Below are 24,578 nucleotides of genomic sequence, written 5' to 3' on the forward strand. Positions count from 1 at the left end.
GGGAGGGAGGGAGAGGAAACGCAACGGCAGTGGAAAGGAGGGGTGGGTGTTTGCACGTGCTAGTCTAAGTTGGTAACTTAAGTTTGTATTGCTTCATAAAAACCGCTGGTTAAAAGGTTTTGTGTACAGTGGTAAATTCTCTTGAAACATCAAGGACAATTTCGTACATTCATAGAACGAGTAATAAAAAGCGAGGTAAAACTTTGATACTCTGGTAGAGTGTGATGGATAATACACAGGCACCGAGAAAGCATAGATATGGCATACAAATTATTGAAATTGTACCGACGAAATTACGGATCCCATTCGAACCAAATAACACATTTGATAACATAGTTATCGGATTGGTGGACATTTATTGGACGGTCAGGATGAAAATATCTGATCATACTTCGAATCAGAGGTAAGGATTGTTCAAGCGGATTGTGCTTAGTTAAAATAGTTTCCACAGTTTAGATGGTTTACTTTCAATTGATGCATGCCGCGCATACAATTTCTCAGTGGTTGTGTATCAAGCATCACAGGCTGCCAGAGTATCAAATAACTTGAAAGAACTCGAGATGGATCGAAGTGCGATATGCTCACACCGCCAAACCCGGTTTATTTCCTACTCGTTTTTTTCTTCTTTTACCAAACGAAATCTCCATTCGATCTGCTTGCAGGCTTTGGATCCTCTTACATCTCCAATCTCTTTGGAGAAATCGAGCGATTACACGAAATGAGTTTTCTTACAATCATCGAATTCCGTTGAGATTTGCCAGAAAATTACATTTCACCCATCTTTTCTCAGATCTCACCTCTCTCTCTCTCTCTCTCTCTCGTTTCATTTTCGCCGTTGTCGGTGGAAGTTTTGTTGAGAGAAATCAATGGTTTTGCCCATGGATTGTAATTGATTGAGTTTTGGAGATAACTGGCATCGGATTCTTCGAATTTCGATAGATCCTGGACTTTGCTTTGCCTGGTATGGCTTTGAAATCGGAAATCGAGAGACCCTTTTTGGTATCTTATGTCGGGAGGTGAATTTGGGGGTACGGATTCCGGAAGTATGTTTTGGAGGGAAAGAGATAGAGATAATAAAGAGCTGAATGGTGGCGGCCCGCCTTGCGGACAGGTCCGGGTCCTTCTTCTGGGAGACTCAGGTACTTCGTTTCGAATCTGTTGTCGTTTTTGTTCCATTCTTGTTCTTTAAATCTAAATTTAGAGTAGAGTATCTGAACGGATTCTGATTTAATTATGCCCTGTTTGAATGATGGTCTAAAAATTAGTTTCTGAAAACTCCATTATGTGGAACCTCAGATTTCGGAATGCATTTTCTGAAAATCCATCTTATAAAGAACTTGCATTACAGTTGTCTGTTTTTTTTTTTTTCCTTATGATACTGTTTGGATGCCAATATTTGAAGAATCATTTTATGAAAGTCAATGCATCGTAATGCAGTTATCAACAACATTTATAATTAATGCAATGTCTTAAGATCTCCTTAGGACTAAGGGATTGTTTGGCACCATGGATTTGGGGGGTTTGAGGGGATTCCCCTGGTATGTTTGGCACCATAAAATAACTGGGGGTTTCAAATCCTCTCAAAGAGGGGGTTTGAAATCCAAGGTGAAAGCTTGGATTGCATCTATAATCCTTCCAAGAGCTGCATGTGTAACATGTGTGTCACTAGGCTATTAATCTATTGGGCACATGGCCCACTTATGATATCCCAAAACAATTAGATTATCAATTGCATCACTATAATTACTTTAACATGATAATCTGCGCTGTCCAAACATCGTCCATGTAAATCAACGGTTAAAAATCGTTGGTTAGTCACTCAGATGTGATCTTGTGCTTGTGGCCCATCCGAGACTCGGAATTTCATCATTTTCGGGCAAAAAATATATTTCAACGGGCTTATTCTAACCATTGTGTTAAACATTACATACGTACACTAATTAGAGATATTAAAGTTGATTTAGTAATTAAATTCAAACCCCTGTAAATATATTATGCATAGCTACTTTTGGATTACAGGGGATTCTGAATCCATGGTGGCAAACACATCAGGAGGATTTCAAATCTAGGGGGTTTCACATTCAGGGGGTTCTGAATCCAGGGGGTTCCAAATCCCCGCTCCGAAATTGAGCCTGATAGCTTTGATTGGAGGCTAGGATCTTCCGGTCTGGATATAATCTGGGCATCGCTCATTCACTTTTATTTGCTACGATTAGAATGCTATGAAGAGAACTACAGTGACATTCCACATTCGACTAAAAGTTTGCTAGCTCTAGAATTCTCGCTGTAATTAAACTAATTGAGAGATTAGGGTAAATTCCCTTCTCCCTTGTCCATTTATATTAATAATGCTATATTCTAATATGATAGTCCACAGGACTACCCAAAAATATAGTGTTTTGTACTTCAACACTCCCCCTCAAGTTGGAGCATAAATATCTGTCATGCCTAGCTTGAAACATAGTAGAGAAAATTGTGCACATGGTAAGGACTTAGTGATGATATCTGCAATATCAATATGTGTTTTGGACTGAATATAAGTTGTGCTAATCTCCTTGGAAGCAATCTTCTCTCGGATGAAATGACAGTCAACTTCTATATGCTTTGCCCTCTCATGAAAGACTGGATTATTTGCAATATGGGTTGCTGCTTGATTATCACAATAAAGCATCATTGGCCCACCAAAAAATAACTGGAGTTCCTGTAATAAGGACTTGAGCCCTAATAGCTCACAAACGGCATGACCCATGGCTCTATACTCGGCCCATGCACTAGAATGGGCCACCACATTTTGCTTCTTACTCTTCCAAGTGACCAACTTCCCTCCAACAAATGTTCAGTACCTTGAAGTAGATTGCATATCTGTAATCTAACCTGCCCAATCAGCATCAACAAATGGCTTTACGTGAAGATGACCATTACCTCGATATAAAATCCCCTGGCCAGGTGCTTTCTTCGTATATTGCCTCCCAATATGGAACTCTCAGTTAGCGCATGTATCTACTCACAATGCTGATGATGAATGCAATATCTAGTCGAATGACTGTAAGATATATTAGCTTGCCAACCATCCTTCTATATGTACCTAGGTCATCAAATGTTGGACAACCCCAAGTGTAGGGTTGCTAAGTAGTATATACTCGGTGAGACTGAGGTCGATCCACAGGGATTGGGAAGAACACTTCTAGAACTAAACTAGGTTCGCTCTAACGAATTAAAAGAGTTGTAAAAACAATAATAAACTAAGAACTAAGGATCCAGTGATCTGCTTCTAATCAATCTACAACTCTAGCTCACTGATTCAACTTCAATAACTCAATTGGAATCAAATAATGATTCCTTCCAATCGGAGAATAAAACAGTTAATTCAAGTATAATTCACCAACAAGACATGAACTTCAATTGAATGATTCTCTTATGAAGAACAAAGTGATTGATCGTAGGGAATTCCAAGCATCCATTGTACCTGTAGTTTACAATAGATCAAGGGATTTTATAGATCAACACCTTCACAAAAACTAGCTAATTGATTGCAGAGAATTCTAAACATCCACAGTGCTCGGAGTCTACAATGGATCAAAGGATTATACAATTCAATAACAATTCAAACCAATAAAATTAAAAATTCATCTTTCAAACTAATGTATTGAATTAAATAAACTAGAACGTTGTAAATTAACTAGAAACTTCACCCCTTAGCCTTAGCTAAGAGATTAGCCTACCATAGTGCAATGGAAAACTAAACTCAAACTAGAAAACATAAAAACAAATTACAAGTAGAAGAAGAAATCAAAAAAGGAAGGCGCCGACAAAGCTTCGCCCTAACTTTCTCTCTCTTCAATCCTAGATGATACCCTAATTTGGGTTTGGAACCCCTTAAATAAGCGTTTCCACCGACTTTGCACTAATTTTGGAAACAAGTTTCTCAAATCCGCACAACTTATGCAACCTTTGATAGAACTCTTCGATCGAATCGAGTGCAATCAACAACCCGTCTTCGATCGAATTGAAGATGTGTAAAATAGTCCAACAAGCAAACTCGAAAATCCAAAGTTTCTTGATCGAATCGAAGACAACTTTGATCATATCGAGCCCCATCGAATGACCATTGATGGAATCGAAGTCCTATTGAAAATTCCTGAAAATTGCCCTTTAATTCTTCAAAGCTCCTATTTGTTGGATCTTGTTGTCCATTAAGCTTTAATCTTCATAAATGTCTTGGATCTTCTCTATCTTCCATCTAAGGTACTTGTTTCCTTTGATCTTCAACACTTCACTTCTTCAATTTCTTCTCGTGATCTCTTTTCAGGCTTTAAAACTTCCATCTTAGCTCAGATTTCATCTTAGACTTAAAATTCTTCCGCATATTGAAAATTTATCTAATCAAGCCATTTTAGCATTCAAATGCAAGGGAAAAGGATGCAAAACAAGAGATAAGTATGCAATATTTAACACTAACACACCCCCAACTAGCATTTTGTTAGTCTCGAGCAAAACATGTGAAAAGATCTCAAAAATCCAAGACCAAAAATTCATTTCCGAAGAACAAATTCTGTGGGTTAATGTAACCTTAAAGCGACCCAAATAGCTGAATTCCAAGGCACAAAGCTTTTAGGACAATGATAATTTAGATTCAAACACACTCAGTACTCAATCAAATTGATGAGTTCAAAACATTAATCATCTAGTGGAAAAATTCCAAACGTTGAAAACCATGATGCTTAGTGAAATCCAACTTTACACCAATAGGGGACCACTTCTTTGCCATAATAATAACACCAACAACTACCCAAGGTGAATAGATCAACCAAAGATTGAGTCAAAACCTTACTATCCATTCCAAATTTTTTCACATCGCCGACTTTCACACTATTCAATCCTTTTCATCTTCTTTTTTCTTCACTTTTTTTAAAATGTCCATATATCATTCATTCCTTTTCATGGACAACTTTTTTTTCTTTTTCAATTTTCTTCTTTTTATATTCCATTCTTTTTCTCTTTTTTTCAAACAATAGGTAGCCCTTTTCGATTCATTCTTCTTCCTTTTTCAGAGAGACAAACTAAATAGTCAAGGTTCAGCAAGCTTGGTTCCTTACTCTAGGCAATCATCAAGTTAACACGTACAATATCAAAATTAAACCTTGACAGTGTAAACTAGACGTGAATTGTGAAATTCATGATTCATCAATGTTTACAATTTCCATAAGAAAACTATTGAAAAGAACTCAATTTTCGATCTCTACAAGTATACTAGTTTCCAGACTTTAAATTCAATATTATTACGTGCTTTATCATTCTAATCATTCAGACTACTTCAAATAACAAGATACACACATATCAACCTTCCAATTTGTTTATTATAAAAAATTTAGCCCTTGGCCCAAAACAACAAAAAAGATCAACAACTTGAAGAATTTTCCTCAAGAAACCCCCCTCTGACCTAAATGACACATTGTCCTGAATGTAGAAATATCATGCACTAATAACAACATGAGAACAAATCAAATGTAACAAGTAGAGGGTAAAGAGTACCTTATATGATGAATAGCTTAAACACTTGATTTCTCTTAAGTCAGCGAAAAACAAAGAAACAAAAGACAAAAGAACAAAGCAACCTAATCTACTAAGACCTAATCTACGAAAGTGAAGGAAAGAGATCTCCATCAGACTATGAGGCAATCTTGATAAACAAGATCTTCTCAAACACGTGGCTTCATCCTATGAGAGAAGCATCTTATTCCTATGAGAGTTTTCATATAATTGTTCATCAGGGAACTTGTCTACCATAGGCGTTCTCTCCACAGAATTAGATGGTGCAAGGCAAGTGATTGACCGCTACACTTTCAGGGACATACCTCCTCTCAGTTTGATCGGGCACCACATTTTCAATTTCTTGTTCATCACAAATCTCCAAATTAGGTTGGGGTGCCTCGACATATAATATATCCACACTTGTTAGGAAGGGCTTAGAATCCCTCGAGGCATTCATTGTCTAAAATCATTTCATCGTTAAAATCAACATAGTGAGCCAGACATACTTCTAAGGGGTCGGAGAACAGGGTTGAAAGGAACGCATCCTCCACAATGGATTCAATCATGTCAACTTTGTGGATGTCATCATCGTCCCATTGTTGTTTACACACATTGAACACATTCAACTCTAGCTTCATATTGCCAAAAGAGAGTTTCATGACTCAATTCCTGCAATTGATCACAACGTTTGAAGTTTCCAGTAATGGACGTCCTAGGATGACAAGAATTTGAGTGCTTGCATTCATAATCGGTTAGGTGTCGAAGACAATGAAATCTATCGGGAAGTAGAATTTATCAATTTGTACCAACACATCTTCCACACATCTTCCACTACCTCTCGGTATTTTCACTGAGTGATCAACAAGTTGTAAGGTTGTCTTGGTGGGTTTTAATTCACTAAGTCCAAGTTGCTCGTATACTAAGGTGTGAGATTACTCGCTCCCAAGTCTAGGAATGCTTGTTCTATCCGGAAATTTCCTATAATGTAAGAGATGATAGGGCTATCCGGATATTTATATTTTGGGGGAGTGTTTTGTTTGATTATAGTACTCACTTGTTCCGTCAAGAAGGCCTTCTTTTGTACGTTTAGCTTTCACTTCACTGTACAAAGATCCTTGAGAATCTTGGCATATGGCAGTATTTGTTTTATGACATCCAATAAGGCTATGTTAATTTTCATATGTTTGAAAACCTCCAAAATGTCTTGATTGTTAACTAGCGGTTTGGATTAGAGCAATTGTTGAGGTAACGGGGCTACAACATCATGACCGAGCTCGGGCTCTTTTTTTGGTTGAGCATCGCTAGACTCATCATTACCCTTAGATTTCTCAGATTCCTCGGGTTTCTCAACTTTCTTCGGAATTGCTTTATCATTCACTTTACGACTTCTATGAGTGGTAATAGACCTAGCATGTTCGACATGTGGGTTGAAAGAATTTGAATCAACCACCTCATATTGGCATTTGGGGTTCGGTTGTGGTTGGGCTGGAAATGTCTCTTTTTCTCGAACATTGAGGCGAGATTCAATTCTCTCAACTGAAGTTTTGAGCTCTTGCAAGGTTTGCATGGTGGACTGATTGATTCGCGTTTGTCCATGCACAAATGCTTGCAATGTATCCTCCAGGGTCTTCTTCGATGGGGGCACATAAGGTGTACTAGTAGAGTGCCCTTGAGAATTGTTAGTAGCGTTCGGCCGTTCGCAGTATGTCCATTTCTCCAACTGAAGTTGGAATGGTTCCGTCACTCAGGAGTATACGTGTTTGAATTTGGGGCACTGAAGGGGCGTTGATAAGCGTTCATGGTATTAACTGGAGCTTGCAACACCTCTTGGAACGCAGGAGTTGTAGGACAATCCTTAGTTAGACGTGTATTGCTCTCACATATACCACAAGCACTTTCAACAACCTTATTGGGTTTCACCACATCGCTTTTCCTTAATTCCATGGCGTCGACCTTTCGAGTGAGACCTGTTATCTTTGCATTAACATTGTCTTCTTCTTTCAGAATGTAAATTCCTCCATTCTCCGTGGGCACATGCTTGGTATTACTAGCTTTATTGGATGTATCCTATGATTGGGCATTCTCAACTAGAAGATCAAAGTAATCTCAAGCTTCATTGGGATCTTTACTCATAAACTCACCATTGCACATCATCTATACGAATTGGCACATATTCGAGCTCAACCCATCATGGAAAAAGCTAATGACTCGCCATGTTTTGTAGCCATGATGTGGGCAAGCAAGCAAGAGTTCCTTAGACCGCTCCCAACATTAGAAAAACGTTTCATCCTCCCTTTGAGAGAAGTTCATAATGTTGCGTCTCAGTGTGTTGGTTTTGTGAATCGGGAAAAACTTTTTCAGAAATTCCCTAGTCATCTTAGCCCATGTCCCGATAGATCTCGACCGTAAGGAGTGTAGCCATGACTTGGCTCTCTCCTTTAGAGAGAAGGGAAACAACTTTAGTAGTCTAACTACGCCTTCAGAGATGTTGTTGTAATGCAAGGTAGCCACAATCTCATCAAACTCTTTAAGGTGCAAGTATGGACTTTCAGAATCAAGTCCATGGAATTTTGGAAGCAACTGGATAACACCTGGTTTGCAATATATGTTACTTGTGTTTACAGGAAAAACAATACAAGATGGTGTCGTTGTTCTTGTAGGTTGCAGGTAATCATGCAACGTCCTGACCCGCGACATGTTGTGCACCTCGTTCTTCTCAGCCATAGTTCTAGTTGATTCACAAGCACTCATGTATTTTCTAATATGGCGGTGAATAGACAATCCTTCAACCAATCCTCATTCACTTAGAAGACGAAGTGTGTGATCACTTACCCACTTAGGCATGAACACAAACAAACCCTAAAATTAAAAATCTATCCTTAGAAAAGCAAAAACGCAGAAGCAAAATCCTATAGCAAAACAACTAATTAAGAAGCAATTAAAAGAGAATAAGGGAAGGATGTTACCAGAAGGGGAGACACTTGACTCAAACAAAACCCTACAAAACAAATAGGAACGTTAGTAACTATAATCTAGAGAAATAAACTACTCTAAAAACACAAATTCTGAAAATGAAAACCTAAGAACTAAACCTATCCTAAAGCGTTTTCAACGCACAATCCCCGACAACGGCGCCAAAAAATTGGACAACCCCAAGTGCAGGGTTGCTATCAAATGGCACCTAAGTTTTTCTAAATGTGAGTTTTCTTAAGTTCTTAAAAAATCATGATATCACTAAAGTTATTTCTCCCTCTCTACTAAAATATTCTTGTGATCGTAATTTTTGTCCACTTTGTGGTTTGGGCGTCGATCTGTAATTGATTCGATAACTGGGTTGTACCAAAGACTCTTCTAGTTGTTGATAAGTGCATATGGAGTAATTTGATGAACATGCATCTAAAGTTCACAACGGAAGAATGACATTTTTCATACTTGATGTCATTTATGTAAGTGTAGGGCTGGTAAAAATTCAAGCTGTGTGACTGAAGTTATCTTTTGTCTATCCTCCATGATGTCATCACTTTATATGAAAAGTAGTGTTGTCAAATATAGAAAGCATGATTTTCTTATTTTCTTTTTGTTAAGAAAGCTATGGTCAGGAAACCAGTTGGAAGAATTTTTAGTACCTTCGGTTTAGATGACTTGGGAGGCTTGGACCCCAGCCCTGAGGATACACGAGGATGATACAAGTATCCTCAGGTCAAGGATCCTATGATTTGTCTCGTTTACTGGCTTTCTTTCTTGTATGTCTCTAACCTGTTATTGTTGAAATTGAATGTGACCATTATCTGCTGGCAGGTGTAGGAAAAACATCACTTGTTCATCTGATTGTTAAGGGTTCTGCAATTGCTCGTCCTTCTCAAACTATTGGATGTACAGTTGGTGTAAAGGTGAGAAATTTCTTTTCTTCTGTGTTTCTAGAGATTCTATGTTGTTGCTGCTATTTGTATATCTTTTGCTGAGTTCCTCTTGTTTCCTTTTATTTAGCACACCAGTTATGGAAGCACTGGCAGCTCATCTAATAGCATCAAAGGTGATGTGGAAAGGGACTTCTTTGTTGAACTCTGGGACATTTCAGGACACGAGCGATACAAAGATTGCCGATCTCTTTTTTATTCACAAATTAATGGTGAGTTAGATTGCCCATAACAAATGGTACAGGAAAAGAAAATGCTGTTATACTAAATGATTTCTACCTCTCCCATTGGAGCTAAAGAAATGATGCAAGAAATGCATGCTCACCGGATAGATGTAGAAATGTGCCATTGGTAACCTACTTTCTGATAATGTTGGCAACTTGAGCCTCTTATTTCTGGTAAATGGCATTCTTTGTACTTTTACATTTTATCAACCCAGCCATCTTTATCTTGCTTATTTCCTTTCCCTGAAAACTAAACTGGTTGAAATGTGTGAGAAGTGATGTAAATTACATGAGGTCACTTGCATGCGGAAATGTATTTTTCGTTAGTTTGAAATCTATTATTTTTTACCGTAGAGGTGTGTAGAATACCTCCTGTAAACTTAATTATCTACTGGAAATCTTTCCCAATCTGAAACTGAGTAATGACGAACATAAAACACCAAAAATCATTAAATTCCTTTCTGTGGTGCATTTACTGATTCTTCTTATCCCACAAACATCATCTTTATGGTATTTGTCAAGAGTTTGCATGACATATATAATCTTACTCATTCTTAATTTTATGGAGTCATTTCTTAGTAAATGAAGCTGTCAGACATCTTATGTCTTGATGATATCCAAGGCTGAATGTCCGATGACTTTTTGACTAAGAACTAATAGATAGACCAGTTCTTAGTATTGATAATATTGGCCAATATCAGCCGATATTATCCATGGTGTGCTGTAACGGCTGTTACGTAGAGGTTTGGCAACCGTTACATATTACAGGGTCGTAAAGGCCATTATGGAAAAAATGACCCGTAACGGCCGTTATACCCCCCTGTAAGGTCGAAACAGGTTTTTCGGGTTTTTTTTTTTTCCATAAAAAAGGGGAATGTAACGGCCTATATCATAATGATGCAAGACAATTAACCGCTTGCTTTAAAAGCTTGAACTAATAGAGCATGGCGAATCAATCTCGTAATCTCATAGCCTAGGCCCCACATCTCACAGGTTAGGACCTCGGTCTACCCCCCTCATGGGCCCCACTTCACACGGGTTCTGCTTCACACGAGCCAGCCGCTTCACACGGATGGGGGCTGCCTCACACCGGCTACTCACCCTGAGTGTGTCTCTGCATCCCACAGGTCACCTCACTCGAGCCCGATGTGAAAATGTCCCCGCGTTAATCACCTCTGGTGAGGAGTCTCGAACACGAGATCTCCCGCTCTGATACCACTTTGATGCAGCACAATTAACCGCTTGCTCTAAAAACTTGACTTGATAGAGCATGGTGAATCAATCCCTTTATCTCATAGCCCAGGCCTCACATCTCATGGGTTAGGACCTCAGTTGAACCCCCCTCATGGGCCCCACTTCACATGGGTTCTGCTTCACACGAGCTACCCGCTTCACACGGATGAGGCTCACTTCACACGGGCCGCCCACCCCGAGTGTGCCCCTGCATCCCATAGGCTCACCCCACTTAAGCCCGGTGTGAAATTGCCCCTGCATTATATAAAGGTAACAGTGGTGGTCGTTATGGCCACTGTTACCGTTACGGAATACCTTGACATTATCAGTATTGCATGTGCCTGAACAAAACAACCAGAGAACTATAAAATTTCCTTGATGCCGATAATATTGCATTGTATAGATGACATCATGTGATTTTCAAGTTATCGCGAGATATGATTTGGATTCCTTTATAGAGTTCCCCGATATTGTCGATACATGTGATTGGTATTGACAATATCAAAGCAACTCATGGGAGGTCAAAAAACAAAAAACAAAAAAAATTAAAAAGATTTATTTTTAATGGGAAATTTTGGGGGGAATCTCTTGGTGGGATATAATAGTCTATAACATACATTGCTCCTTTTGGAGCTTTTGTGCTCTCATTGCTGGTCTCAAGCCCAGATAAAGGAGGAGGGTTGCCTCAGGTTGATAGATGACGTCAAACTTTTGCCATAACTTCCATCATGGATTTGAACAATGTGACATTCCAAACTCACCCTTGATAGAGTGGAATGGCGGAATAGGATTCATGTAGGGATAAGGCTTAGATGATGATGAATCTCTTGGTGGGATGTAGTGGGCACTTGTATTTTTCTTACTTTTTCGTTTTTGGATGTATTGTTTGTGTTTTGGCACTTGCAATGTATGCTTAATGAATCAGATGAACTCTTTTTTTTTGATATAATTGCATAATATTTTACAGAAAATGCACTTGTTCAAAGGAGCTTATCATGCATTGTTGTTTTTTTTTTTGGGGCAATGTTTATGCATTCTTGTTTTTTTTTTTTTGGGAATGTTTAAGCATTCTTGTTTTTTTTGGCAATGTTTTGAGTTCCCAAGTGTGTAATCATGTCTTTGTAACATCTGTTGAAGTTTCATTGAAAAATTCTATCAATTTCTCAATGTTTCTCTCAGGCAATGATACATTCCCTGATACATGTGACCTTTCCCTATGCTATACCAATATGTTTCCGTATCCCAAGGGTGTAATACATGCATACCAATACTGAAAACACTGGATATACCCTGAATAAGGGCTCAGTGCTTTGTCGCTATATTTACGAATATTTCTTATGGTATTCTATTTAGAGAAATTTGATAGCTACTTGGGGGAGCAAAATTCACTTGGTTTTATAATCAAAATCCTCTAGTCGTGAATTTTCTTGATCCTCTCCTCATCACCCCATCCTTTTGAAAACATGTCTCCTTATGTGACTCGGCATGCCCATCCCAAAAGATTATTTGACCACAATCTGATTTGCCTGTCCTGAGTTGTGGGGTCCTAAGCTTGTCTGCTTTGAGATGATGTGGACAGATCATGAGTTTTTCATTCCCTGGTTCAAGATTGGTGGGCTAAGTGTTAGGTGGATGGTGACAAAGTGAGGAATGTGATTTTCTATTCCAAGGGTTACTGGGCGCTTGGCTTGATTTTCCGTTGGCTTCTTCCATATTTGTAGGAAGGTGGTTGAACTGGATTTGATGACTATGTTACGTGAGTGTCATGAAAGGGCCTTCATTTGCAAATCAGTTGGTGCCTCTTTTATCTCTCTTATCCCTAAAGGAGGAGGGAACTGAGGAGTTGTTCAACTTTACACTCATCAGCCTTGTTGGAAGTGTCTACAAGATCATTCCTAAAGTCCTCTCGGCAGATTGAAAAAGGTGGTTGGGAGAATTATCTCATCCTCAAAGTGCCTTTCTTCTTGGTAGGTTGATTCTTGATGGGCCTTTTCATTCTAATGAGCTTGTGGACGACTATTCCAGGAGAGGGCTGTTGGGTTACCTTTTACATTTGGATCTGGCTCAGGCATATGATTGTGTTGATTGGAGGTTCCTTTTGGTATATGTTATGCCGTATGGGGTTTGAGCTAAAGTGGTGTTGCTAGATTAGAGCCTGTATTATGTTGGGGTGGTTTTTGGTACTCATTAATGATACCCCTAAAGGCTTTTCAAGGGGCAACGTGGGATTTGGCAAGGAGATCCGTCTCCTCTGCTTTTATTGATTGTGGCTGGGGCTTAAACCAAAATGCTTCACAAGGCAGTAAGCGCTGGGATTATCAGAGGCATGTACCTGGGTAATGGGGAGGGCGTGGTGTCCCACTCTCAATACAAATGAGAGTTGCTGCCTTTTGAGATATTTTGCTTCGTTTTGAGGTTGTTTCTTGAATGAAGGTCAATTTGGTTGTGAGCATCATTGGCATCAATCATGGCAGTGGGGAGGTTGAGGCTATTGTGAGGGAGGTGGTCTATGGGGTGGTGTCCTTCCCTATTTTGCATCTTGGCATCCCAATCTCCATTGGTAGGCCCAAAAAGGTTGTCTAGGATGCTATCATTTAAAGGTTTAATGGCAAGCTTGCTTCTTGGAAGGGGAAGCTCCTTTCCATTGGTTGCAGGGTCACTCTAATTAAATTAGTCTTAGCAAGTTTGCCTGTTTACTTGTTGTATGTCCTGAGATGCCTGCTGGTTGTGGGTGCAAATATCGAGTTGATGCGGAAGAAGCTTCCATTATTAAGTAGTGAGGGTGGGTGTAAATTCCATTTAGTTGCTCAGTCCGAGGTGTTTAAGCCACTGGTTTCTGAGGGTCTGGGAATTAGAGATGTCAGGATGTTCAACATTTTTGTTCTCTAGAAGTGTTGGCTTTTGGGAAATGGAGATCCGTTGTTGTTAAGGAGTTCGTTGGTACAAAATGTGGAGTTGCAGACAATGGCTGGGATATCAATTGTGCTTTGCGCAATTCGGGCTCGCACATCTGGAGACCAATTTCCAAGGCTCATCCCTTCTGCCACAGTCACTTCATTTCTGAGTAGGCAATGCACATGGTATTCTAGCTTTCCTCTCTGTGAGTTATTTGAAGATCTTTATATTATATTGTCTCTGAAGTGTTGTAGGCACCTTGATCTAAAGAAGTGGCAGCATTGTGTGGTGCCTGCTTTTCAGGAGAAACCTGAAAGATGAGGAGATTGGGAGCTTCCATGAGGTAATGAAGTTTCTCCAGGATGTGTACCATGTACCTTCCAATGGGGGTTGTGGATATGCATATCCGATCCTCAGAACCTTTTGGGGCTTCTTTAGTCTGATCAAATGATGAGGAGGATTTCTGTGCTGGCTCTGAGGTGCTCTGATCCTTATCCACAGATTTGTAATGCCCCTGTTCCTCTGAAGGTCAGAGCGTTTGTGTGGCTTGCATGTACTGATAAGATTCTGATAGTCGACCACTTGCATTATAGGGGTACTGCCATTCCAAACAGATGTTCTTTGTGCTTCGCAACTGAGGAATGTGTTTCCCGTTTCTGTTTATTCACTGCAAGACTGTGAGAGATGTTTGGGTGTAGATTTGGAGTGCTTGGGTGTTTCTGAACCTCGTGTCTGATCTGGTGGCAGAGTGGTCTATGTCGACGTTGGGGTCCATTGGGTGATATCTGTGAGATATTGTGCCTTCAGTAACGTGCGTGCTGTGGCTAGAAAGAAACAAAATAATCTTGGAGGTGAAAGTTTTGTCTGTGCTCTCAATATCCTCTAATATCCTTTCGAGTACCGGTTTTAGGCTTTTGGTTGGCCGCCATTCCAGCAGTTTCTCTACAGCTGGGATTCTACTCTTCAGCTTAAATAGAGTCTTCTGTGTGGGATAAGACTAAGTGGTATCAAACTCACACACCCTTGGTGGGTACATGTTGTTGATGGATTCAGACAATCTATTTAGTGGTCCACCTTCTGGATGAGCCATAGCCTGAAAATTCACGCTGAGTTGAACTTCATAACTATCCGATGTACCACACATTTTTGGACAGCCTAGAAAATCTTAGAGCGGTGGCCAGAAAAAACTGTAGATTGAATGGTTGGAAACAGCCTATTTCTGCAATTCTTTAACTTGTGTGCATCCATGAAGTGGCCTAGCAATTGATCAGTTAATATGGGTCCCTACTAATGGCTCAATGGTAGATTCACAAGAGTTTCAACACAGAGGTCATGGGTTCGAGTATCCATTGTGGTGTGTGGGTGTGAGTGTGTGTGCGTTTAAAAAATTTTTGATCGGTTCATATAGATTGACACATGGGATACCATTTACTAAAGAATAGCTGTTGCAGTGGATCTGTTCCCCCCCTTTTTTAATCTGATGAAATTGCAATGACTGTTTATCTTATGTGGCATATGAGGTTATTCAGGGAAGTACGATCTATTGAAATTGTTGAATTTAGCTGTTTTTTGCTTGACATTCATGAGCAGGCGTTATATTTGTTCATGATCTTTCCCAAAGGAGGACGAAAACAAGCTTACAGAAGTGGGCAGCTGAGGTGGCAGCAACAGGGACATTTTCAGCTCCTCTAGGGTCTGGTGGGCCTGGTGGACTTCCTGTTCCATACATAGTTATTGGCAACAAAGCAGATATTGCCACTGAGGGAACAAGGATAAGCAGTGGCAATCTTGTTGATGTTGCTCGGCAGTGGGTTGAGAAGCAGGGCTTACTTCCATCCAGTGAAGAACTTCCACTGACAGAAAGCTTTCCGGGAAGGGGAGGCCTTATTGCCGTAAGAACTCCCCATCTTAAAGCTCATATCTACGTTTCCATGCCAGATCATTTTGGTTTGTTATGTTACGTGTTATTCTAGTCTTCTTTTTTACATCAATTCATATATGTTTATGTATTTTGAGTTGCGAGGGAATTGTTTAAAGATAACAATTGATTTTAATGGATTGTGATTGAGCAGGATATTTGTTGTATCCAATGTTGTCACATCGCATATGTGATCGTGTGCGATTGCATATGCCTATGGCATATGTGGTCGCATATATATATATATATATATATATATATATATATATATATATATATATATATATATATATATCTTGAAAAATTAAAAAAAAAAATCAGAAAAATAGGGGGGAAAATAAGAAAAATGAAAAAAAAAAAGGAAAGTAGGGGGAACTTTCGTAAGTTAATAGATAAATAATTTTATATCCCTTGCAATACATTTGAGTATAATAAAACCAATTAAACAATGAATTAAACATTAAGTCATCAACATTCGACAGTATAGTTAACAAATATTAATCAACAGTGAACATCAACACACTTAGTAAGTAAACAAAATAAAGAAGCTATTTATTTATTATTGATCTATTATAACTTTATAACAAAATAATAGTAAATGGTAAATGGCTATGCTACTATATACATTGATCTATTTACCATTGTGGCATTTGATCACCGCCACCATTGTCATCATCACCATCATCATCCGAGTCATCTCCTTCTTCCACATACACTTCTTCTGTTTCTTCATCATCTGTATGTACTAATACTTCATCAACATCCAACGGTGAATCTTCAGCTTGATTACCATCATCTCCTCCTTCTATCTCCTTAATCTCTTCAACAGATTGACTGCTACTACTTGCCCCCTAGCTCCTCCCTATCCTTCGCCTTCGAGTGGAAGTAGAAGTACATTCTCCAGGTGTCGATCCATATGCAACATCTTCAACTTGCTCTCATGTCAGGTCCTATCCAGCAAATACCGAGTCCTTTTTCTCTACGAGCCACTTGTTATCTACATCCAGCTCATCTAAGCGGATAGAGTTAAAGAAATTAGGCTTTTCTTTCCTAGTATGGAATCGTTCTCGCAATTTTTGATTGTATTAGATGAAGACCAAGTCGTTGAGCTTCTTTTGCTCAAGGCGATTCATTTTCTTAGTGTGAATCTGCATGAAAGAAAGCGCATTTAGCATTATCTATTTAGTTAATTAGCTTACGTTTATTACTTATAAATTGAAGTTATAATTACTATACTTACCGCTCCGAACGTGCTCTAGTTGAGCTCGCAACCGCTGGCTGAACATGTGAGTTCAAAATCTTCATTGCCAGCTTCTTTAGAGCTAGATCCTTCTAGTTCAGGTCCACTCCATAGGCAGCCCACTAGTCGGTTGAGAAAAACAGTTTTAGTAGGTTAGACTTTGTAGATTACATTGTAAAAAAACTATTTGTAAGAGAGCTGAAACATTCATACTACTTACTGGGCAATTTCATTTCCGATACCTGATGACGATATTCCTTGATAATATGCCCTCACTCTTTGTATAAAAGTCTAGTAAAACTGAGATCCTGTCCTATTCTTCTCTATCTGGAATCATTCTTTTCAACAAATCAATAAATCCAACCATATGCATAGTAAGTGCTTCTGCTGGATTAAGAGAAGTGAATAAACAGGCTGGGTGAAGGATGTAAGCAGCCAAATACAATGGAGATGACATTTGGTTGTCACATCTTCTATTTATAATATCTATAATTACCTTGTAATCACGCTCTCTATAGTTAAAATGGTCCATGATTTTATTTCTTGCCCTCTCTATTACATCATATATGTAACCCATTACAGACTTTTTATCCCCGTCCACCAATCGCAACACAGTGACTAAGGGCTCGAATGCTTTTAGCGCCTTTACCACTTGTGTCCAAAAACTTTGCAAAAGGATTGTTTGTCGAACCTGTTTCCCTTTGGTCTTCTTCGACCAAGGCTCACTTGTAAAATCGGCCGACACTACAAAGCTTCTAAGTTCCAAGGTATCCCATATCGGTATCGGTTGGCGTAACGGTGCCCACCAGTACCGATACGGATACGGGGGTGTAACGGTGATACGAGAGCATAACGGTCCGTAACGGTACAATTTTTTATTACCAAAAAAATATGGATTAAATCTGGAATATTCTAAGCATTCCAAATATGCATTCATTTATAAATTGGAACATGTTTATGGTGGTGTAACGGTCCACTCTTTGGTGAGAAGTTGTATCGGATTGTCTGATGAATTTATGAACTAGACAACCTGGATTTGACTGCAAAACTCATATACTTAATTTTCTGTCTACTATCAATGATAGATATATTAGAATGAATGTAATATGAAAATATCTTATATATGTAATATATCGGAATTAAAAAAAAGGCCTGAAAATAGTGCGTAAATAGAAAAAATTATAAAAAATATAAAATGACAACAAAAATCTGTAAAATGGACATTAATATGTTCTACTATGATTAACACATCATATTCTACCATTAAAACAGCAAAAAATTCAATAAAAAATGATTTTTTGAATTAAAAAAAAAGGCCGAAAATAGTGCGTAAATAGAAAAAATTATAAAAAATATAAAATGACAACAACAATCTGTAAAATGGATATTAATATCTTCTATTATGATTAACACATCATATGCTACCATTCAAACAACAAAACATTGAATAAAAATATAAATACCTATTTTTGAGGAATTTCTGAAAAATGGCCCACGGAGCTTCGAATCAAGAAAATCCTTAATATGAGTTTTTTTAATCTGTAATATTAAGCTAAGAGTGGTCGAAAATAGCAATAAAATGATTTAAGAAGAGTTTGAAAGAAAGAAGTTTAAAAAAAAGAGAAAAAACAGACCTTAAAAAGCAAAAAAAAAATGCCGTTTTTTGACAATTACGCCCTGATCGTTATGGGGTAGTAATGGCTAACGGCCATTACGGGGCCGTTACAGCTATAGAACCGGGGTGGGAGGGGGGAGGTGCCCCGTTACGGCCCTGTATCGCGGAATAGCCATTGCCATTACCGATACGTATCGGCCGATACGGCCGTATCGTAATGGATACGGGACACCCTGATAAGTTTTGATTTTTTTGCATGTAATCTTTGTAGTGTTAAAAAGGCTGTAGCGAAACAGGTGACTGCTGGATGTAGCAAGTTATCCCCAATGTATTTTCTCATTCGACGAAGAAAAATGATGTGTTTGTACATAAAGACGTGATTCTTCTAGCCCTTGCATTCACATTTAAAAATAATCTACTTGTATCTTTTAACATCAGATCAACACAATGGACCGCACATGAAATCCAAAATAAACGACGCCTTTTCTCCATAAGAAGATGACCGACCAATACATATGAGGTCGTGTTGTCTGTAATTACCTATATAACGTATTCCTCACCTAGTTCCTCAAATACATTATCTAGTAAACTTAACAAGCAGTCTCCAGTATGCGAATGACCCGATGGATCTACGGACTTCAAGAACATTGTCCTAGCTGAACAATTTATCAGAAAGTTAATGAGAGACTGACCAGATCTATCAGTCCTTCCATCGGCTATAAGTGAACACCCATATGTTTTCCACGATTCCTTATATTCGGTTATAAAGGATCGTATATAATCAACTTTGGTTTTGAGGCACGTCTCTCTCATTTCATGATATGGAGGAGGTTTAAGTCCAAGTCCTAACTGACCTATAGCTTCAACTATAACTTTGAAGCTTTTTGATTTAACTGCGTTGAAAGCAATGCTGGTTTGGTAAAACCACTTAGCAATATATTGAATAGTGGTATTCCTATCGTTTTATTTATACCGATTTTCTAAAGTTGTTTGAGTCGGCCTTTTGCCCCGACTCCTTTGGTCGACCAAATCTTCGGGGTGTGGTCTACACCATCTATCCATGGACTCATGCTCTTGGGCCATTGGTTGTGGTATAGACCGGCCTGTTGAACTAGGGGGAATAGGACTAGCTTCATTTATATCAACTAAGTTTATATCTTCATACGCGCCTTGTTCCATATATTCTTCATGACGTACGGCACTATCGCATCTCTTTCTCGATTGTTTATCCATATACTCCATGATCTCTCTTCGGATTTTTGTTGCATGTTTTTGCCTTTGACTCCGGTAAATGTGCAAGGTATTGCTTATGCCGCGCAATGCCTCCGGAACCCACATACCCACATAACTCACATACTATGTGAGTCTTATCCGTAGCATTACGATAGTGCTTATACTTCCAGGGTCATTCAACTTGGGTTTCAAAGAGGAAGATTGGGAAGAAGACATGGTGTTGGTATGTGTATTGATTCTTCTTGTTATAACTTATAAGTTGTAAACTAGTAAAAACTAAAGTTAAAGACTAAAGAGTCAAGACGAGAGAGAGAGAGAGAGAGAGAGAGAGAGAGAGAGAGAGTTATAAAAGCACAAATTACACAATTTAAAATTCGGAAATATATTATTCACTTCTTGTCTTCACTCTCGACTCTTGAATGTTGTAGACTTGTAGTCTTCTACTCTTGTTGCTCTTGCTCTTGTAGAACGTAAATTCTTTCATTTGAGTTTGAACTCTTACTTGATTCTTGAAAGTTGAATCTTATGGATCTTCTTGCAAGTTGTAAGTAACAAACTAAAAAAAAATAAAATGTTTCAAGTCTCTTGACTCTTGAATGTAAAGAAAGAGATAGAAAGAGAGAGAGTGTGTGTATGAATATGATTATGATTTATTTATGAATGAATATTATGTAACTTACTAGAGAATGAATATTAATAAATTAGAGAATGTAGAAAATGACATGAATGAGAAATATGAGATGTAAAAAATGAAATGATATTTAGAAGAAACTAGAAAGAGATAGAAGTAAAATTAGAAAATGAAATGTGAGACTTGAATTGACTTGAATTCAATTTCAATGTATTCTTTCTTGCTTTACTTTCTTGAATCTTGAAAGAAATATAGAGCTTGGGCCTTGGAATTTTGTAAGAGAGAATGAGAGATTTGAGATTTTGAAAGTGTGTGTGTGTGTGTGTGTGTGTGTGTGAGAGAGAGAGAGAGAGAGAGAGAGAGAGAGAGAGAGAGAGAGAGTGCATGTAGTATTGCAAATAGGAGGGTTTGAATGCCTTTTTATAGGGGAAAAAAGGCAGATTTTTTTATTTTTTATTTTTTTATTTTTTTTAAATAAATAATTTCCAACGGTTAGATTTCTGACCATTGCCCAATATGCGATCACATATGTTGTATGCGATCGCATATTCTCGCACGAGTGGCATATGTGATCACATATGTGCAGAAATCGCATATGCCACTGTCGCATATGCGATTTCTGCTCCTTCGTGTGCATATGCGATCGCATATGCGAATGTGGGATCGCACATGAAAACACTGGTTGTATCCTTGCCGTACCTTCAATCCTTACATAGTTGAACCTGAAAGTAGATAAATTTTCCCACATTAATGATAAAAATGTTTTCTTCCATTTCTATGGTTAGGTTTCAATTCTTATTTGTTTTCCTTACCCAAGATAGTTTAGAAGGCTTCTAGTAATTGTTGTTGCAACTTATTCAGAGCTTTGGTAAGTCCATAAACACCTCCACACACAGCCACATGTGCCAACTTAACATTCGTGGGACATCTGAACCATGCATCAGGGGGCCTGACCATGTAGATGATATGGCCTAAAGTTCAGTCTGGTCAATGCATTTGGTGGGCCATGCATGTACGGTAATGAAGGGTGGCTTAAAAAAGTTGCCAAGGTCCACACTCAAGGCTAAGGTGTGACCTGCTTGGGGAGGGGGTTGCCTTGATTTGGGCTAGGTCGACCACACAGTGAGTCCCACCTGATGCATGGTTCATATGTCTCACATCTGCTGCCAGTTTGATGCAGGACATGAAATTAAATATGACATGCAAGATTTTAAGCTTTAGATCATACCGATTTTAAACAATCACAAAATTCCGTGTCCCACACACGATCAAACATTCAACAAGGGAAATCTACGAGGGTCCAAGCCTACACACGTTTAGGGCTGGATCAAATAAAATTATAAACCAAACAATGCCCAAAGGAGTGTAAGATTCATCAACTCTTGCAAAGGATTGTTCCCCAATTCAAGAAATTCACCATGTTTCAATTCGGGGAAAGTCTAGGGTTTGCAAAAGTTGGAAAAACTTGAAATTTGGGATTATCTGGGGTTAGGGTTAGGGATTTAAGGCGAGAGAGGAGTGAAATAGGAGAGAGAGAATAATCTGAGATATTCCACACGTGTGGACAGCAGCCCAGCCCAGACGCACGTGCGTAGGTTCCTGTCTGCATGTGTGTTGGGCCCACGAAACTGGAAACGGCCAGCTAGGGGTTGGTCGGCCAGGGGAGGTTCATCCTCACGCCAAGTTTCATGTCGATCTGCGGTCCGGTGTGTGCGTGGTGCTTCACCGAAGTTTCGGCCCGGCCCCCTGATGGGTCAGAATCTGAAAATCTGCTGTAAAGGAGAATTTGGGTGCAAAGAAAAGATAAATCTGAAGATGGGAAGGCTGTGGGAGATGATGGATGTGGGGTGTAGAAGGTGGGGACGATTTGGGATGGTTGTGGCTTTGCACTACGGTAGTTAGCCCTTTGAGAAAGGGAGGGTTTCACACCCAATTAGCTTCTTCAACTTCGAGGAATAGAGAAGAAAAAACGCAGAATTTTATTCATAAACTTCAATGAAAAATAAACCTACATGGGGTTGCCTATTTAAAAGAAAACCCTAAAACCCAAAAGCCACGCCATGTGTGCACACTATTACTTAGAGACGAAGTAACAAAAATAACAACTAATCAACGCAATCAAAACCGTTTTTCTAATAACGATAATAACCAAAACTCAAAATCCTAGATCATTTAGGATAGTGGGCCACGATCATGAGATCCAATGGTGGAATCCCTATGATGATTGGGTCTACTCCAATGCTCCATAGGACAGCCCCTTAACTAAGAGGTCCTCCATAGATGTTGTTGTCGATCCAGATCGATACTGGGGCTTTCGTCCTCCTTGAGTATGTACGTAGGGTGGGGGGCCGTGTGCGTGTGCATGATGTCCCTAGCACGGTTGTGGTCCTTTGGAGGTGCCAAAGTTCCTTTATTCGCAGTGGGCTTTGGATGTTGGGATTCTTGAGAACTTCTTGTTGATGTTAAGTCACCCCTTAAATCTAACAAATCCATGTTGCAATAAATGGAGGATCTTCTCATAGATCCATACCAAAAAAAAAAAAAAAAAAAAAAACAAAAACCGGGACTCTCTGGTGAGACCATGTTCCCTGTTTGTGACAAACAAGGAGCTTCCCTCTTGTGCACCACGTTTGTACAGTTGTGGCCGATGCTTGGCTTATCCAAGCCATTGATCTAATGGCCTTCGTCATGGATGGACAATTCCCAAATATTGTCCTGAATTGGTCAACTCTTAACCTTTGGATTGTTGGCATGTAAATTCATGGTAAAAATAAATACACCATTAGTCCATATTCGATGGAGAAAGGATCAGAGATTTGATGGCTAGGATCTTGCAATCTAAGAGATTTGGGGATCGTGGTCCATCCATGATGGGGCCATTAGATCAATGACTTGAACAAAGCAACCATGGGCCCAACATATACAAACTCGGTGCACAACAAGTTCTCTATTCACAACTGGGAATTTGGCCTACTTTCTCATATTTTATATGCTACAGAAATTCTAACTTCAACTGTTGCCTGCTTAAACCAGCTGATTCCTTGATGATTAATGCCTGATCTCAAATCTGAAATTAGAGAAGAAACTTGATCAAGATTCAGTTGAACAGTTACGTCTCGCTATTTTTAAAGCCTGAGAAAATGAAATAAATAAATAAATAAAGTTCTCAAAAACTTGATTATTTTTCCCTTTTTTGAATGTCTAAACAAGATGAGTTGTCACTATTAAAGTCTGTTCAAAGATTTTGGAAAAAACTTGGTCCTAATTCTGCTCTAGTTAAGTTTATAAAGGTTTGGGCTGTTCAAACTTGTATGCAACACCGCGACAGAGTATTCCCTAGCCTTTCCTACCTTCCAACCATTTCTTTCTTCATAGATAACCGAGAAATCTATCAAAGGATCAAATGGTCAAAATATTAGAAAGGAGGGAAAGATATTCCAAAACAAAGAGGAGACTGCAAAACTCCTTTTGCAAGACATTGGCCAGTTCATTATCTTCCCTACTGACATGAAAGCAGATGTTTGAGGTAAGCTAACAGGGACCTGCTTTTTCCCGTCTTCAAACTTAATTTCTTGAAATTTTCTGAGGTTTAAATTGGAAAACATCCCTAATGTTGGATGTTATCATTTTTGATGGTTTTCTTCAATTTATTCGAGATTTTAGGGGAGCATTTTATGATTTCTGACATAAAATTCTCTAAAATTTTCAGAGGAAGATGGTGCATTGCGACTTGGTTACAGAGAAATTGTAGTGTGTTTAGATTTTCACTTTGTACAACTGATCCCATGGTTCAACAGTCCACACCATCGATAGGATAGGTCAAGTATTCTATTTTTGCTTCTAATGGAATCAACAACTTGTCATATCTACCTCTATGTTGAATAACTACAGTTTCTTAACCAGTCTATAGCAAATTTCAAAGGTTTCATAGACAATTCTATGTATTCCAAATGTTTCCCACCCTATTGTTCACTTTTTTTTTTGGTAGCAAATCCAAACTTTCGCATCTGGCTTTTTTAGTTTCTTGCACATTTCCGCGTTTGTTTTACAATGCATTTCTTAGTAGGTCTGCTTCACTTGCATGTTTAAAGTTTCCAACACTTACTGGGCACTGAGTTTCCCCTTTTCCATTTCACACTT

At 38.8% G+C, this 24,578-nt stretch overlaps 1 protein-coding gene across 4 annotated transcripts in view; it reads left to right on the forward strand.

Moving 5' to 3' along the window:
• Positions 1 to 573: 573 nt before the first annotated feature.
• The window catches only part of LOC131253755 (small GTPase LIP1), a 41,091-nt gene continuing 17,086 nt past the window's right edge, over positions 574 to 24,578 (forward strand). For 2 of the 4 annotated variants that reach the window (XR_009175294.1, XM_058254910.1), the window contains exons 1-4: positions 574 to 1,139; positions 9,331 to 9,422; positions 9,520 to 9,661; positions 15,392 to 15,693. Coding sequence is in view for 3 of the 4 variants with exons in the window: in XM_058254910.1 (XP_058110893.1) it covers positions 1,007 to 1,139; positions 9,331 to 9,422; positions 9,520 to 9,661; positions 15,392 to 15,693 (669 nt within the window). In the remaining variant the exon portion in view is untranslated. The remainder of the gene's footprint in view (positions 1,140 to 9,330; positions 9,423 to 9,519; positions 9,662 to 15,391; positions 15,694 to 24,578) is intronic. The other 2 variants (XM_058254896.1, XM_058254902.1) reach the window with 1 other exon arrangement.

Source organism: Magnolia sinica, chromosome 1 (assembly GCF_029962835.1).
Source record: "Magnolia sinica isolate HGM2019 chromosome 1, MsV1, whole genome shotgun sequence".
NCBI lineage: Eukaryota > Viridiplantae > Streptophyta > Magnoliopsida > Magnoliales > Magnoliaceae > Magnolia > Magnolia sinica.